General features: G+C 40.5%; 1 protein-coding gene across 2 annotated transcripts in view; it reads right to left on the bottom strand.

Annotated features, from left to right (window-relative positions):
* BLVRA (biliverdin reductase A) overlaps nucleotides 1-10,586 on the bottom strand; it is a 32,590-nt gene extending 22,004 nt beyond the window's left edge. The window contains exon 1 of one of the 2 annotated variants that reach the window (XM_064668560.1): nucleotides 10,441-10,586. Coding sequence is in view for 1 of the 2 variants with exons in the window: in XM_064668534.1 (XP_064524604.1) it covers nucleotides 9,851-9,880 (30 nt within the window). In the remaining variant the exon portion in view is untranslated. Of the gene's footprint in view, nucleotides 1-9,850; nucleotides 9,896-10,440 lie in introns of those variants that run through there. The other variant, XM_064668534.1, reaches the window with a different exon arrangement.
* Nucleotides 10,587-15,415: the final 4,829 nt, after the last annotated feature.

The raw sequence follows: 15,415 nt of genomic DNA, 5'->3' as shown, positions 1-15,415 counted from the left end.
GTGCATTGTTTTACATTTTTATGCAGGTTCACCAATTAAATTACAGTTTTCCCTGGCTGCCAAAGCTGAAGTTGATATAGTTATACTGAGATATGGCCAGATGCTGTGTTACAGCTGCCAAACAAGCACCTTTAGTCTACACAGTGGATCGTTGATAATAAAGGACTGCACTTGTACCAGATAAGCTGTCTCCAGCATTAATATCTGAGTAGAAGGAAAACTTTTGTTAGAACATAGTTCTGCAAGCTAAATCTGCTAACTCCAGAGTCTGCAGTGGTTCTGACTCCCATCTCAGTAGGGCTGCTTTCCACAGCCTGCAACTCCATAATTGAAGCAAAACCATCTCATGAAAGTAATATAACACCATGAGAAGTACTGAAAGAATAACCTGAAGATCTGGTTTTAATATGTGATATATTCCACCCTGTGGAGGACTGAAACAGAAGTTCTGTGAGGGACATGCATGGGTATGAATGACCATTTTATCCTGTTCTCTTGTCTGTATTCACCCTTTGTGGTTCAGATTTGGTTGCTAGTATGCAGAGGAAAAACAAAGGCAAATAACACTTTTGAGATAGGTCATTTTGTTTAAAACTGAGAGTCAAATTACATTTTGATATACCTACACTGCTAAGGCTGAAACTATCCAAGAAAGAACTGAGCCTGCTTTGGGGCACCTGAAAATTAAGAGGAAGACATGAAGGACTCCACTTTTTATTTTATAAAAATATTCCCTTAAAAAAAAAAGCAAACCCTTACTTATAATGGTAATTTTCCAGGAACTATTCTGGAGGGAATTTCAGAAAGTCTCCTGAAACTTCTGGTGGGTAAATAAACAATTGCACATAACTGCAGCCTCATCACAGCTACTTTTTAACCAAAAGGCTGCTTGTATGTGGCTAATTAGCACATGCCTAAAACAAAGAGAGACAAAAAAACGCCCCCAAAATTTATTGCAGGCTTTAATGTGCTATAACATTTTTTGAAAGCCAGTGATAGAAGAAGAGAAGAGTGTTTTAACAAGCAACAAGCCAATTACTTTGGAGTAAAGTCTATTCAGGACAATGAGCTATGTTTTGGAGATATCAACAATTCTCAGATCCTAATTTTCCATGAGATCAAACAATATTATTGCTACAGTCCTAATCTGTGCCTGAGAAAATAACCCCTGTAAAGCTAAAAATGGTTCTAACTCAAAAAGGCAAAAAAAAAAAAAAAAAAGGCATGAGACACATCCTTCACCACGTTTTTTGATTTAACACCCACATAAAACACTAGAGCTATCACAAAGTTGAACTCTGCCAGGTCCCTGTGGACCATGAACCATATTTCCTAGCTTCCCTGCAGAGCAATAAAGCCCCCAGCATAAAGTGTCTGCACAGCTAAGTGTCTGAACACTAATAACTGAGACTCTGCTTGAACATCTATTTCATACAAAGATATTATTGTTTTGTGCTGACTTTTACACTTTTTTTTTTCAGAGCTTTTCATAATCTGTTAAAAACAATGACTGGAGGACTACTTATCCATACCTGCATTTCTGGGGAAACTTTACTCAGAGCTAATCACGAGGGCAGGGAGCTGAGACATGCCCGAGAATCTCAGCCCATTTCCTTCCCTCCTTTATGCTGCTCATTTTGTTTTTGCTGTATCACCTACTGAGAGAAGAGGCTTCTCCACATCACCTGATAGATTCACAAGTACTTTGCAGGTAAACTCTAATGCCGAAAGAGGCTTCCAACCTTCTGTTGTAATACAACTGGAAGTGATGATGAACAATTACAAAAAAATGTTCTGAAATATTTTCTCAATTATTACATCTGCCCCTGAATTTTCCTGCCAATTACTGCACTCCTTTCTACAAGCTCTTACTTCTTCAGAGGGCCTAAAGAACGCAGAGGTGTGCTGGGCAGATGCAGGAAACCCATATTTCCAGGCTGTATTCTTACTTTATCCGAGAAGTTTACTGGGTGACCTAAAGCAAGCGAATCACACCCTCTTTCCTCATCAGTCCTCCCAGTTCCAGAACAGCAGAAACCTCTCTCTCTGTAGAGCATTCTCAGACCTATTGACAATAAGTGCAACGTAAGAAGTAGGTATTACTACAACCTCTCTTCTTCTCTGTAGGAAATCCCACACAGAACAGACATCTAGAAAATATGACTGTAACTAAAGTTTGTATTGAAATATCTATATAAAACAATGCCCTATAATGCATAACACAAAAAGAGATTTCTTCTTTCCCTTCTCTTGCTGTTAAATTAATCTGAAACTCAAAACCTAAAAGGAATTACATGCATGCTTAGCTTTAATCGCAAGTAATCCCATTGATCTCAATGAGAATACTCCTACGAGCCCATTAAGAAATAAGAGCTCTTGCTGTTTACTGTAATATTAGTAGGCACAAGAACAAAACACATATCCAGCTACAAGTATGTTCCATTAATATCTTTATGGACTCAACCCAATAGATGATACCTATCTTCCGGTCCACTAAAGGTCACTGCATCCCAGATCTGTAACAGGCTGACCTATTTTGAGAATTCCCCAAACAAAAAAAGCACTCTTGCTACACGCTGCAGTCACCATAAAGATATTGCTTACCATGGCTGATGAAATCCTCTGCCAGCATCGTTAGTATGATAGCAACTCATAACACCAGAGGCCTTCAGAGCAGACAATATACACAAAATTCAGCTAGTCAGACAAGCATACTTTTTTAGCTTTCTCATCCTCTATCCAGCAGTAAAAAATGTTTTCACCCTTCTAAAATAAATTGAGAGTAAGATAAAGTGGGTTTTTTTAATAACTATATTGAGACAACTTAGGAAATTGATAAAGTTTTGCATAATGTTCTATTTTTAAAAATCATGTTCTAACACCTCTGTCATTTTATCAAGTCTACAACTCCATAGTAAGGCCTGAAAAATGCAATGGTTTCTCTCCATTCATATTACATTTTGGAAATCTACCAATGTCACACATTGCTCAAGACTAGGGAAAAGGAGAAGCTTTTGAATGAAGATTAACAATTGAGGTTATTCACTCCTAACTTTAGAGCTCAGTATTTTTCATGTTACTGGGCAACACAAAACTCAAGAATGAGATAGGCCAGCCTCTCTCTCATGAAGAGTTAGTCTGTAAATCAATGTGCTTTAGCAGCCAAGTAGTCCTGATGTGCTATTCATCTGTTATAGTTGTCCCAAAAAAGCAAAACACCTTTACTGAAGTATCAGCCACTAGAGGGGGTATTTGGTATCCTACGTAAAACCTGATAAGAAAATGAAATTAAAAAAAAATAAAATTTAAGGTTACAGAAAACCTGTAAAAGCATATTTCCCACAGTACTGCAATTACACATAAGGTTCCATGCAAAGTGTTTTAGGAAAAACAATGCTTTCTTTGTGTATAACTGAACACAATGCAGAAGCAAACGCCACGTCTCCTCTTCCAATTCTTAGGTCTACCCACATCAAACACTGCAATTTCTGTGAGCAGAGATGTAGTTTTATATGCCAAGAACATGGCTAAATTATCACTAGGTTTGATTTGCCTGTACAGTCAGTCATCTCTGAGCATGTCTAAACCTGATCCTTCAAGCATGCCAAGCTAGAGCCTGACATGCTCAGTCTTGGGCTTGATAAACAAGAAAAAGAACAACCTACAAAATGGTTCCTATTTACAACTGTCTTCCTCTTTACAGATTCACAATCCCCAGATTTATCATTCCAAAAAGTCTCCAAAAGGACCTAGAAAACTGCCATCAAGTTAGGTCCAACTTCAAGCAAAGTAGAAGATTCAACTTGGCTCAAGCCACTCCCAAACTATCTATTATTTAAAACATGTTAAGTGAAAGATGGATATACATTTCAACTCCTGCACATGAATCTGTAATGAATACAAAACTCATCAAAAACTATAAACGGACTTGATCATTGAGTCCATGCAGGGACAGCCTGGAGAAGGGTACAGGATGGATTGTGCCAGTATATTAAGGGCATCATAGATTCTACATACTTTGTTAACTTCTGTCAGTTTGGGGACAGTGAAGCTGCTGGCAGAGCTTACAAAAACTCAAGACCCTCTCCAAAATTTATGTAAAAATAACTATAACTGGGTAATAGACTTAAACACCCCCAGCTCCCCTTTATTGCTCACAATCTGCCTTCAAAGATGTGGAGCTGGAAGGTTTTAGTGAAGCTGACTGCCTGCTCAGAGGAGTATTTTAAATACACAACTCATTCAGAACCAGCATGGCCATGCAATTGGGATAAAAGAATCCAGTATCGCTCCTCTTCTTTCCTCTGCCAACTGCATGTACTCAGTGTGGACTATTACGTTATTTATAACAACTGTGGCTGAACAAATGGATAATATTCCATAAAAGACAGAATCGGCACAAGCACCTAACTTTGAAATAACTAAACCAGCTATTGCAAAGGTTCAGGAGCAGACAATACTTGGGGCACTGAAAGAGGGGAATATACCTTGTAAAAGAGGTAGAAAAATAACAGGATCATGGAAGCACTAGATTTTTTAGAGTCAATACTTGCATTTGAAACATAATGCAGACATTTCTCTCTATTAACCGGATTTTACTAGAATATATCCACCCCACTTTTTCTGCAATATTTTGGTGAAGTGATTTAACAGTTACTGTTGGAGAAGAGATTTGACCCCAACTCAAGTTCACGTCCTTAACTGCACCATTCCTTTAAACAGCCAAAGAGGTCACTGCATTCTGAAGAGAGTGGCCACCAATAGTAATTTTAAAATGTAACAGCAATCCTAATCATTGCTTTATTCAGCCTTGCTCCTTTTTAAAATATCCATCTAAATCCCTTCTCCTCTGCTACCATAACCCAAGAAAGCATTTTGAGGTTCTGGGAAGAAAGTTAACTTTTTAAGTTTATTATCTATTATTTAAGCCATCCACATCTCAGGCATGACTGTGGCCCCTCCATAAAATGAGTTTCAAACAATCTCTTTCTTTATTATTAGAAATGGAAAACACAAGGCATCTTACACTAATATGATAAACACAAACACTACACATGGGCATCTGTAAGCTGTCATTGTTTTACAGATGCCTGTCTTAGATATTGGACACTAAGTCTCTGTTCTTCCCTCCTATGGTCAGACTTGTGTATATAAAGGCAGCAATGGAGCCTCAGCAGCTCAGAATATGTGAATGACGACTGTCTGTAATAATCCTCTGAGACCACTCAGATCCATTGGCTCTGTTTAGGATTGAGTCAGAAAAAGAGCAAAAAATGGCCCAAAAATGGCTTGTGAGACAGACTTACAGATCACAAGCCATTTGACTACACTTGCTGTAAGGCTGGATGCTTTTTCCTCCCAATGGATTTCAGTTCCACAATCTGGAATAGGAAAGTTTATTCCAGACAGGCCAATAAGCAAAAATAAGGTAATGTAGAAGCTGTAAATTAAAAATAATAATGGGCACACTGTAAAGGAATCTACTTTGTTAGAACAACAGAATGGTTTGGGTTGAAAGAAACATTTAAAGATCTTCTAGTCCAATCCCCCTGCTGCAAGTGTGATGTTTCCTTTTTCCTGTCAATGGGGACTTCATCTGATTGCCATGACTTTTTGAATATGATGGAGAGTGACTTGGCAACTGCATGAGTTCTCCCTGCTGATGAGGATTCTTTGTATGAAAAAGTCCATCTCAGTCAGCATAGTAGTATGAGATCCCACAGGCAAAAGATGAAGAGTTAAAGCCTCATTAAGTAGTCATTTAACCAAAAGAAAATTAATCTCTGGTGTTATCAGCACCTTCATGCTTCTTAGGAGTTGATAACTTAGCAGCATCTGGGATAGGAGGACTTTCCCTCCTGTGTTTTAAAAAGAGGAACATTTTGTTTCTGATATTACATGACATTTGATGCTAAAAGGTACCAGCCAAATGACAGGGATGGTAACATGCAACAGACCAGCAGTTGTTTCTGAAAGGTGCTCTCAATCTGAGTACATGAATACAAAAAAACTGCTGACCTTCCACCAGGGAAACAAGGTGCCTCATGCGTATCCCTGGTGCAAAATTAGGGCTTCTTTAAAGACACCAGGGAATAAAGACTGTGGTCTTCATCTCTGCCCTCTTGAGAAAGCAGCATCCTCTTTAATGGAGTCTTAACAGAAAAACTGGGTCCAGAGCAGCCAGAGAATCACATGGCCACATTCCCTGCTTGGAGGGCAAGAGGAGAAAGGATGTGAAGCTCTTATCTTCCCTAAAACAGAGGACCAGCCACTTTAAACCCTGTTTATATTATCATATAATATAGCTATTTTTATGGTTCTTTCGCCATGTCTTCATTGTGTCAATATTGCAAATATTACTAGATCAGGATGACTGTCACCAGGACCTATCCAGGAAGGACTGCATTGGAAACTCCTATTTTTAAACAGAGTCAGGCAAATGACCTATTTATTTTGAAAATAGTTTTTCAAGAGCCCTCAGTCTTAAGGTCTCATTACAGATGCCAGGCATATAAAAACAGATAGTTTGCCTTAATTTGAAAATACTGGGCTAAATACACGGATAGCTATCTCACTTCACTATGCAAGTAAGTACATGTAAAATAGATTTAAAAAAAATCTTAAGTCCAAACAAAAACCACGTTTCCTAGAGCAAACATTTTCAGCAGTTGCTGAGATCGGTTATCCTGATTTCTGGATGATGAACCTAAGATCTCAGACACCTCAGGACTGTTTCTTACAGATAGTTCACTCCAGGATACTCAAACTGAAAAGTCAAGTACTCTATACTTATGAAAAAAAAAAAAAGACACCAACCAGGAGCTAATTTGCCTGCTCCATCCAAATTTTATGAATCTGATGTAATGGCAACCAAAAAAAAAAAAAAAATTCTCAGTCCTTCATACATTTGTATCTTCTGTCACCAAGACTAGGCACAGAGAGATCTATACCAACCTGCTGATCCCACTTCCAGCTTGTCTGAGAAAAATTAGCAAATTACTCCAAAGACAAGTATGAGCAAGCCATCTCAGTCTCTGTGTTCATCACCAAATAACAGACTAACCAGTCTTCTGTGGCTAATCTGTGTCGGTGCCAACAAAAGACACTAAATACTGACTAAGGGCTGCTCTCCCTAGCAACAGAAAGGGTCACAAAGCTTTACAGCTTCTAGCATAGCAAAGAATGGCATTTCAACTAGAACAATTGTGGTCTCAATTTTACCCCTCACATCCTGTACAACTTCTTTCTTTCTTTTTGTAATTTAGGGATTATTTAATAATTCTGTGTTCTTTCCCACAGCTTTCCTCTCCTCTCATTCACAGAACAAAGGTAGTGACAAGACAATAAATATACCTTTTTGCCTATACCTTTTGCTATAAGGGAAAGCTAATAAACATGGTAACATTACTTGAGCCATTGTTTTATTAGCCAATGTAGTGTAGCCTTTAATTTAGCATTTAGGATAGTTACCACAACAGGAACACTAGTTGCCCCAAACAGGCTCTTTCTAACTGGTTTATAATGGTACACTGAAAAGAAAGAAGATTAAAAAAAAAGCAACAAAAAACCCGCTTTGTTTATGCTAATTGTTGAACTCATGTTGTTAAAGTGGTGGATTGTGCTCATCTGGAGGAACAGGATTAGCGAAAGCATTTCATTATCTTTCCCAGTCAGGTGCGTTTTCTTCAATGTTTTCTAATTAGACAGTAGAGCTCTGTCTGGGTTGCAGTCTAGGGAATACTTAAGTTCAGTTAAATAAAAAGCCAAAGCTCCTTTTGCTTAGTAGAGAGGAAACAAGTAAAATGTACATTTATCTTTTTATTATAATTACAATTATTTTATAAAGTTTCAAGATGTAAGCCCAACAATTAGGCCTTACAGGCGAGAGAACACTTGCCATAGTTCAAGGCAAGCTCCAGAGAAGTGGGATAGGTCCTCAGCAACCTTTGTTCCACTAAGTTACAACATGACACGTATACATCCAGTGAGGTTTGGGGTTTCTTTAACTATGGGATTAAGCTGGCGTCTTGACTTTCAGATTGTTTTTCCTCCCTAAGCTCCATTCCCTCCCACCTCAGTGAAGCAACCTTTTTGATGTCTTACTTAATAACATACAGTACAAGCATAATGTAAGTTATTTTAATACACTGAGCACTACCTGCAAGTTTCAGAAAGATCTACGGTTCTGTGAAAATTAGAGGCGAAAAAGTTATTCACAGTCCAGCATATGTTGATGTTGCTCTATCACCTTTTGAAACACAGAAATTCCTTTCCAGGGAATTGTTCTCCCACTGCAAAAACTGCTTTATCATATCCATCCAAGCTCTTTCTGTTATCTACTCCACTTCTTTCCAGCTTCGGTTTAGTTTTATCTCCTGACTGCTGCTTACCTAGCCAGGGATGGCAACACAGACAGAGCTTCAATGGACTGCAGCAGTGGTAATGGAAAACACCCAGTGAAGCTTCCTACAACATATCTGCACAACATACAGTGCAATATCTTTTCTACAAGACAGATGAAGCTGCGGTTATTTCAGAGTCATCATTAAAAAGCAAAAATGCCAATGTGCATTCCAGTCTTCAATCTTACTGAAGTCCTGACACCAAAGCATAACATAGAAAGTGATTCCCATTTTAATTTGAAAACTGGTCAGTTAATGTATCCATTTATCTTCACTTGTATTGACCATGACAGTTCATTTTTAGTGGAGAGAGCAAAGTGGTCCTGTTCCCATCTGCTAAGCCTACTTTTCAAAGTCTGTAGATACAGCAGATGTTCTTCATTACAAAAAAAAAAAAAAAAAAAAAAAAAATCTGTCCTTTGACCTTTAAAATGAAGTCTCTCAGAGCTGAATGTGGTGGTATTTTTGGGTTGTTGGGCTTGGGTTTTTTCAGGGGGTGTGAGGAGTGGGCATTGAAACATCTAGTTAGCATAATTTTGAAAATAATGAGGACACTAAGAATGAGAAGTTGAAAACTACAAAGATTGATTCCGCTTTTTTAGCTCTACAAAATAAGCATTGCTATTCCTTTAAGGATAACACAGACCATACTTCATTGACAAACTCCAGTTACTTACTAACAGTAACTCAGTTCACTGTCTGAAGAAACTGATAGTTTGTTGACCATGTGGATGTAAATCCAGGAGCACAATTCCAAAATCATCAGCCTTCCAGTACAAAGGAAGTTCCCTGATCCAGTGTGAAGAAATATATAATTTGGTAATATTTTACTATCAATTATTTAATATCTAAGTGGCATGCACTGCTTGTGACAGTTTCTAGTAAGACTTTAAGGCTTTCTTATATATGCTTAAAATAATTTAAAATATTAAACTATTACTCTTTATTTTGCAAAGACTAAACTGCAATTTGGATTTACATTATTGAAACAGATTTGTCTTCATTCCCTCATTTATTGACACAAATGACAGAAAGACGCTCAAACACTATGTTATTGATTTTTGGCATAGTGTCATTCTGTATTCACATCTGTAATCAGAGAACCAACAGGTGAAAGACTATCCTCACTCCACAAAAAATAATTTGGCAAATCAATGCAAGGAATTGGATAAAAATTATTTCACACAGAATCAGTTAAGTAAACTGTTGCCCTAATTAACACTGGTTGTTTTCTTTTTTTAACAAGCTCCAACACAGAAGTTCAGCATGATGCCAGGAAGTATATGAAGGCTGAGCTGTATATAGATTGAGACTTGATGCATCTTTTTCTTTTTTTTTTAAGATAGAGATAGGCAATAGCTGTGATTAGAGCATGAAGTAATTACTAATAAAGTGTCACCGTGTTTTACACACAGATTCTGTACTGTATCTGAGAACATAAGAATCACCTTTTTCCCACCAAAAGCTGCATGAAACATGTGCCCACCACGTTCCTTTACAAAAAGAAAATATTCTCATCCCCAGTTTACACGTGGGTAAACTGAGGTACAGTCTGCTGGTTCGGAAGGGAGTGTCAAACACTCGCAGTAAACATGGACTTTAACAGGATTTGGAGGAAGTTCAGCACTTCTCAAAACAAGCCCAGAAGCCACTTTGTAGGAAAGGCTTTATATGACCTCTCACACTCTCATCATGAAATGCCCTGGACGCGCCACGATGCTTATCGGTTACTTCCACATCATTTACAGGCTAATACTCTTCTTTCACCGCACCCTGGATATTCTTTTAAACAAAAGACTTGTCCCTTTTTTTCTTTCTCTCCGTGACCCCGCTCCCCAAGCGCTGGCCTCTCCCTCTGCTGTGGTGGGTATCTTCGGAGCAACGTGACTCGCAGGACTCCCCCAATCCTTCGCCACCGAGGGGGGAACGCCGGTAGCGAGCAACCTTGAGGAGGGCTGCGGGGGGCGGGGACAAAAGACGAAAGCGCTGCATCCAAATCCTAATTACAGTTAGCCAGGATTAAGTAATAGCCACTAACCTCGTAAGATCACAGAGGAGAAACGTGATCCTGTTTAATTCTCCACTGCTCCCTGCAGCTCCCTCTTATACAACGCTCCGCAGCTCCGGCATATCACGACCGCACGCCCTATCGCTGCCGCGGCAGCAACACCCCCTCGGCCAGGAATCCAATAAGGCTCCATAGGGGCGGGCTGTAGCCAGAGGCAGCTGGTGCAGGGAGCTTTTGCTTAGGACACACCAAGAAAGCTGCTCGTGGCTACCAAGGGGCACAGTGTCATTCTGTGACACCTCCCTGGGGACCTGTGCGAGACCCCCAGTTAAGCCCGCGCAGCCGTCATCACCCTGACGTACGGTTTCCAAATAGATAAACTACATATCAATAAAAGGCTTAATATGCCTCAGTAAATGCATCCACAGAGAAAGAACAGGGAAAAAGAGGAATTTAGGATTATATATCTATTGAAATCAGTCACTATGGAATGCTGAACTAACAGACCACAAGGATTCTTGGCAGAACACCCAAGACAGGGTCCAAAGGAGGAACAAACAGTGCCAACAATCTAAAGTGCTAACTGGGTAAAAGGGATTTCGGCAGGGGGAGATCACAGCCACTGACTCACAGCACACCGACTCTAGAAACCACCGACTCAAAAGAAGGAGAAGACTGAATATGAGGACTAATTTGCATAAGAGGTGAATCATTGAACCAATAGAATATAGAATACTACTTAATGAGAGCACTGTGTAACTTGTAGACAATGAATACTGATACTTTTGTTTGCTAAAACGTATAAGTAATGTAAAGTTTTGATGATGGGGAAGCTAGCCTTTTGTGGGTTACCACCAACTCCCTACTTTGCACAAACTAGAATAAAGAAATAGACAAACATCGCCTCGGTGTGTGATTTGACATTGCACACAATGAGCCCACCTGCGGGACCATAACCCCAGCCAGGCACTACCCAGAGCCCATTCATTGCAACGGCCTGCAGACACTTGTACGTCAGCAATGCTTGTGTCTGCCCAGCTGCATCCCCTAGGGTTTACATTGCAGGATGAATCTGTGCACAGGAAATTGGGAGCTTCAACATTGGGAAATTGGGAGTGGGAAAGAGGTCACTCTCTGCCTGGCTTTGCCCAAGCAGCAGGTATACAGAGAGCAGATGCTGGGACAGCCCAGGCCAGATGTTAGGCAAGCTCTTATTAAAGACTGTTTGCCTCCCTTTCTACAGGAATTGCTTCCTGGCCCACAACATACTGTGCTTAAGCACTAGATTTTCCTAGGAAAGCCACTTTTTACCCATATCTTACTCCTAGCCTCTTTACTTGCCAGTTTCTTATCTACACGCAACAGGACTTTTAGCTGCTACTTTAAGGGCTTGGAAGATAAAAGCCTGTGAGAGTGCAGTTATTTACCCCCAGGCCAGCAGTTACTGCAATGAGCAGTGTACGAAATGAGGATGGTCTGAATTCCACATGGAAACTAGAACTGTGTCACACTGGGACTACATGTACAAAGGATCAAGTTCTGTACTCATTCATCTCAAACATGAAATAGAAATAATGCTGGAGAACTCAGTACCTTTTTTGTTTTACACACAAGTGTGTTTAATTCAACCCGCTTCTGGTAAATCTTAGGGTGTGCTGTGTAAGTAGTCATACCGGAAGAAATCTGTCATTATTCCTTTATACTGAAATTCTGCAGATTGGGATTTTGAGAGTGACACACCTTTCTTTCCATCTTTTCTCACTCGTTTCTGACCAGTTAACTTCCTTATTAGAAACACTTCAGGAACTCCCTTGGCCTCCTCTCAGCTACATTTCCTTGAGAAAACTTCCAGAGTCACATTTTCTGAGCCAGTTATGAAGTTTTAACTCTTGCAAAACTTCCATAGTCTAACATAACTTGACCTGCACACAGAGTTTATGCTGACATTACTATGCTGGTTGTTTCAAATACGTCACAGGATGTTTCAAAACTTTTCCCGTCCGCTCTCAAACATGTTGTATTACCATAGGCTAAAGCACAGTCCTATGCCACAGCAGCTTTAATTACAGTCATTACACAACTGAAATAAGGAGGAGCTCCAGAGGGTAACTCAAGCATTATACACAAAACTAACAAGCAGGAAGTTTAAAGTCTGAAGGTCTCCAACATATATGTGATATTACATAAAGGGGGATTGGCAGACCAGGAGATACAGAATTTAAAGATGTGCCTCATAAGTTCAACATATGGGACAGTTAATGATTAGCACGTAACAGTATGCTTAGCATAAAGTAATGAATCAATTAGCACATGATAGGAAACCTTAACGCATAGCAGAACACGGGAAAGAATGCATATGGGAGTGATTAGAGGCAGATGTAACTCAGAGCCCTTGGATTCAATAACCATGCTCCCATTTGTACAGCCACGTGTTCTACAGGATGTGGGACACGTCCAATCTCATAATTAATCTTGTCCAAAAAAATCCAAAAAACCCACCCACTTTCCAAATGAATCAGATCCCCAACGAGATGGAAGTGGTACAACACACAGCGAAACAGGAGGGCACAACTCTTTCAACCGCACAGTAGAGTTAGGTTAGCTTAAACCAGTCATGTGCCTACTTGCTGTTTGATCCCTGTATACAGCCTGGAGCTCTCTCTGCCATAAGGTTGTTTGCTTATTCAGGTGGCTAGTTAAAAACCTCAACATTTAAATGAGCTCCAGATCTGGATAAGATTGGAGGGTGGGGGAAGTGGTTCTTCCAGAGGTGGAACAAGATATGGGCTCTGGAGGAGTCATGTGTGGCCGTGAGAGGAGTGGCCAGGATAGCAAGAGAAGCTGGGTCCCCAGGGTGGTGACAGTGGGCACAGGGAGACACCAGCCTGGAAAGAAGCAACAGCAAATTGCCCCCAGCATGGACATAGCTCTACTGGTATAACAGTGTCTTACACCATCTGTTTCTCTTTCCATGTGGAAATAGCAGGAGTATCTATGAATAATGAGTATCTTTCAATGCCAATAAGATTTCACCAAAATTGGATGGATATTGTATGGCTTTCATCATTGCAAAAGTACCACTAAAAAAGGCCTGCAGGGGTAGTTAGGCCAATGCAGGCATAGCTGGGAACTGTAGACAAGCTTTTGGCACAAAATCCTTCTTCAGGTCTGAAATATATGAAACAGATTCTTCAGAAGGTAATTAGACATATAGGAGTCAGACCACCTTGAACCTAATGGCCACCAATTCCCACAAAGAAGAGACGGTAGTGGAAAGGCAGGAGGAGAGGAAGAGAGGTTAAAAACCCTGCAGCTGTGCATATAAAACAGTCTCTTAATGCCAGGGCTTCTTAGGAGTGTAGGAAGAGGCCACCTGCTCCCTTTTTTGTGCTGTATTTCTCATTGTCTCTTTTTTGGTCATATCTGCATGTCCTTTAGCTCTGCTGATTATCTTTCCATACCAAGTTTCTGCCAGCTCTCACCTTCCACAACCCCAGGAGTTTTACAAGTCCTAGCAAGCCGTATTAATTAATTCCTGCTACAACGTAGCAACATCTCATTTGTCAATTATTTTGTCAGTAACAACTAAGCAATGCAAAACCATGTAATCAACTCCTGATGACAGGAGTTGACTTGAAACCACTAGAAGTCCTCCATGGGAAGAAACAGTTTTATATGGGAGAATAAAATAGCAGATAGTATTCCACTAAATCACAACGGTAAGGCAAAAAGTGTAAATAAGCTGGAATAACAGAATATTGGATAACAAAACAAGCTGGCTTGGCAACAGCACTGAGAAGAGTGCCTTACACAATTTCTCAGCCAGGAAGCACACACAACAAACATCAAAGCAGGTAGAATGCAATAAGGAACAGCAGTGGAATACACTCTGACGTTATTGGTACACTCATAATTTAATTTCAGATGAATCAAAACCACAAGCCAAGGCTCGGGATGACATAATCCAGCAGCACTCACACACACACTTTACAAATGCTACAGCCTAAGTGCTGAGCTCAGGGACAGTGCTGGACAGCTCGCTTAAATAAACTCTGACAGGGACACCAGCTTATGTGGGACAATGGTGAGGGATAAATCTGGAATGAAAAAGATGAGCTAAAGACAGCAGTGATTAAATTAAATATTAATATTAGTGTGTGGAGTTAGATGGTCAGATTGGAGCCAGAGTTTTTTGGGGGGATTGCTGGACAGACACTTGCAGAAATTCTGTTGAGTGTTTCAATTTTATTTGACTACACAAGAGTTGTTTGATGGTGTCCATTGGATCAGGGCTTGTCCTGGAAAAAAATAATATTGAAGCACCATAAAAGAGCGGATCTCTGGCAGGAAGTTCAGGTGTGGGCAGAGCTGGGGGGACCTGAATTGCTGGGAGGTCTGTGTGGTGGCAGCTAGCTGGGGGACTGCAGCTCTCTCTTTGCAGGCCTCCCACAGCTTAGCCCTGCAGCTGAAGCCACGGCTGTGGGACACCTGCCAGCTCCAGCAAGGCATGGACTGAGGAAACCCCCAACTAGGATGCCGAGGAGAGGGACCCTCGATAAAAAAACCCTGGTTGAGACATGATGCAACAAAACACAATAAAAGAAAGATATTAAACTACTAGAGAGCATCCAAAGGAGGGCAATGAGGACAGTGAAGGGTCTGTAGTGGAAACCATACAAGAAGCAGCTGAGGTCACTTAGCCTGTTTGGCCTGGAAAAGACTAAAGGGAGAACTCATTGCAGACTACAACTTCCTCGCGAGGGGAAGAGGAGGGGCAAACACTGATTTCTTCTCTCTGGCGACCAGTGAGAGAACCCAAGTGAACGGTATGAAGCTGTGTCAGGGGAGCTTTAGGAAAAACCACCCAGAGGGTGGTTGAGCACTGGAACAGGCTCCCTGAGAAAGTGGGGAGCACTTTCCAAGCATCAAGCCTGCCCGAGTTCAAGAAGCGCTTGGACAACGCTCTCAGACACATGATGGTCTTGGGGATGGTCCTCTGCGGGGC

The sequence above is a fragment of the Pseudopipra pipra genome, chromosome 1 (genome assembly GCF_036250125.1).
Source record: "Pseudopipra pipra isolate bDixPip1 chromosome 1, bDixPip1.hap1, whole genome shotgun sequence".
In the NCBI taxonomy this organism is placed as follows: Eukaryota; Metazoa; Chordata; class Aves; order Passeriformes; family Pipridae; genus Pseudopipra; species Pseudopipra pipra.
The sequence above is the reverse complement of the archived record's forward strand: the minus strand, read 5'-3'. Positions and strand labels throughout refer to the sequence as shown.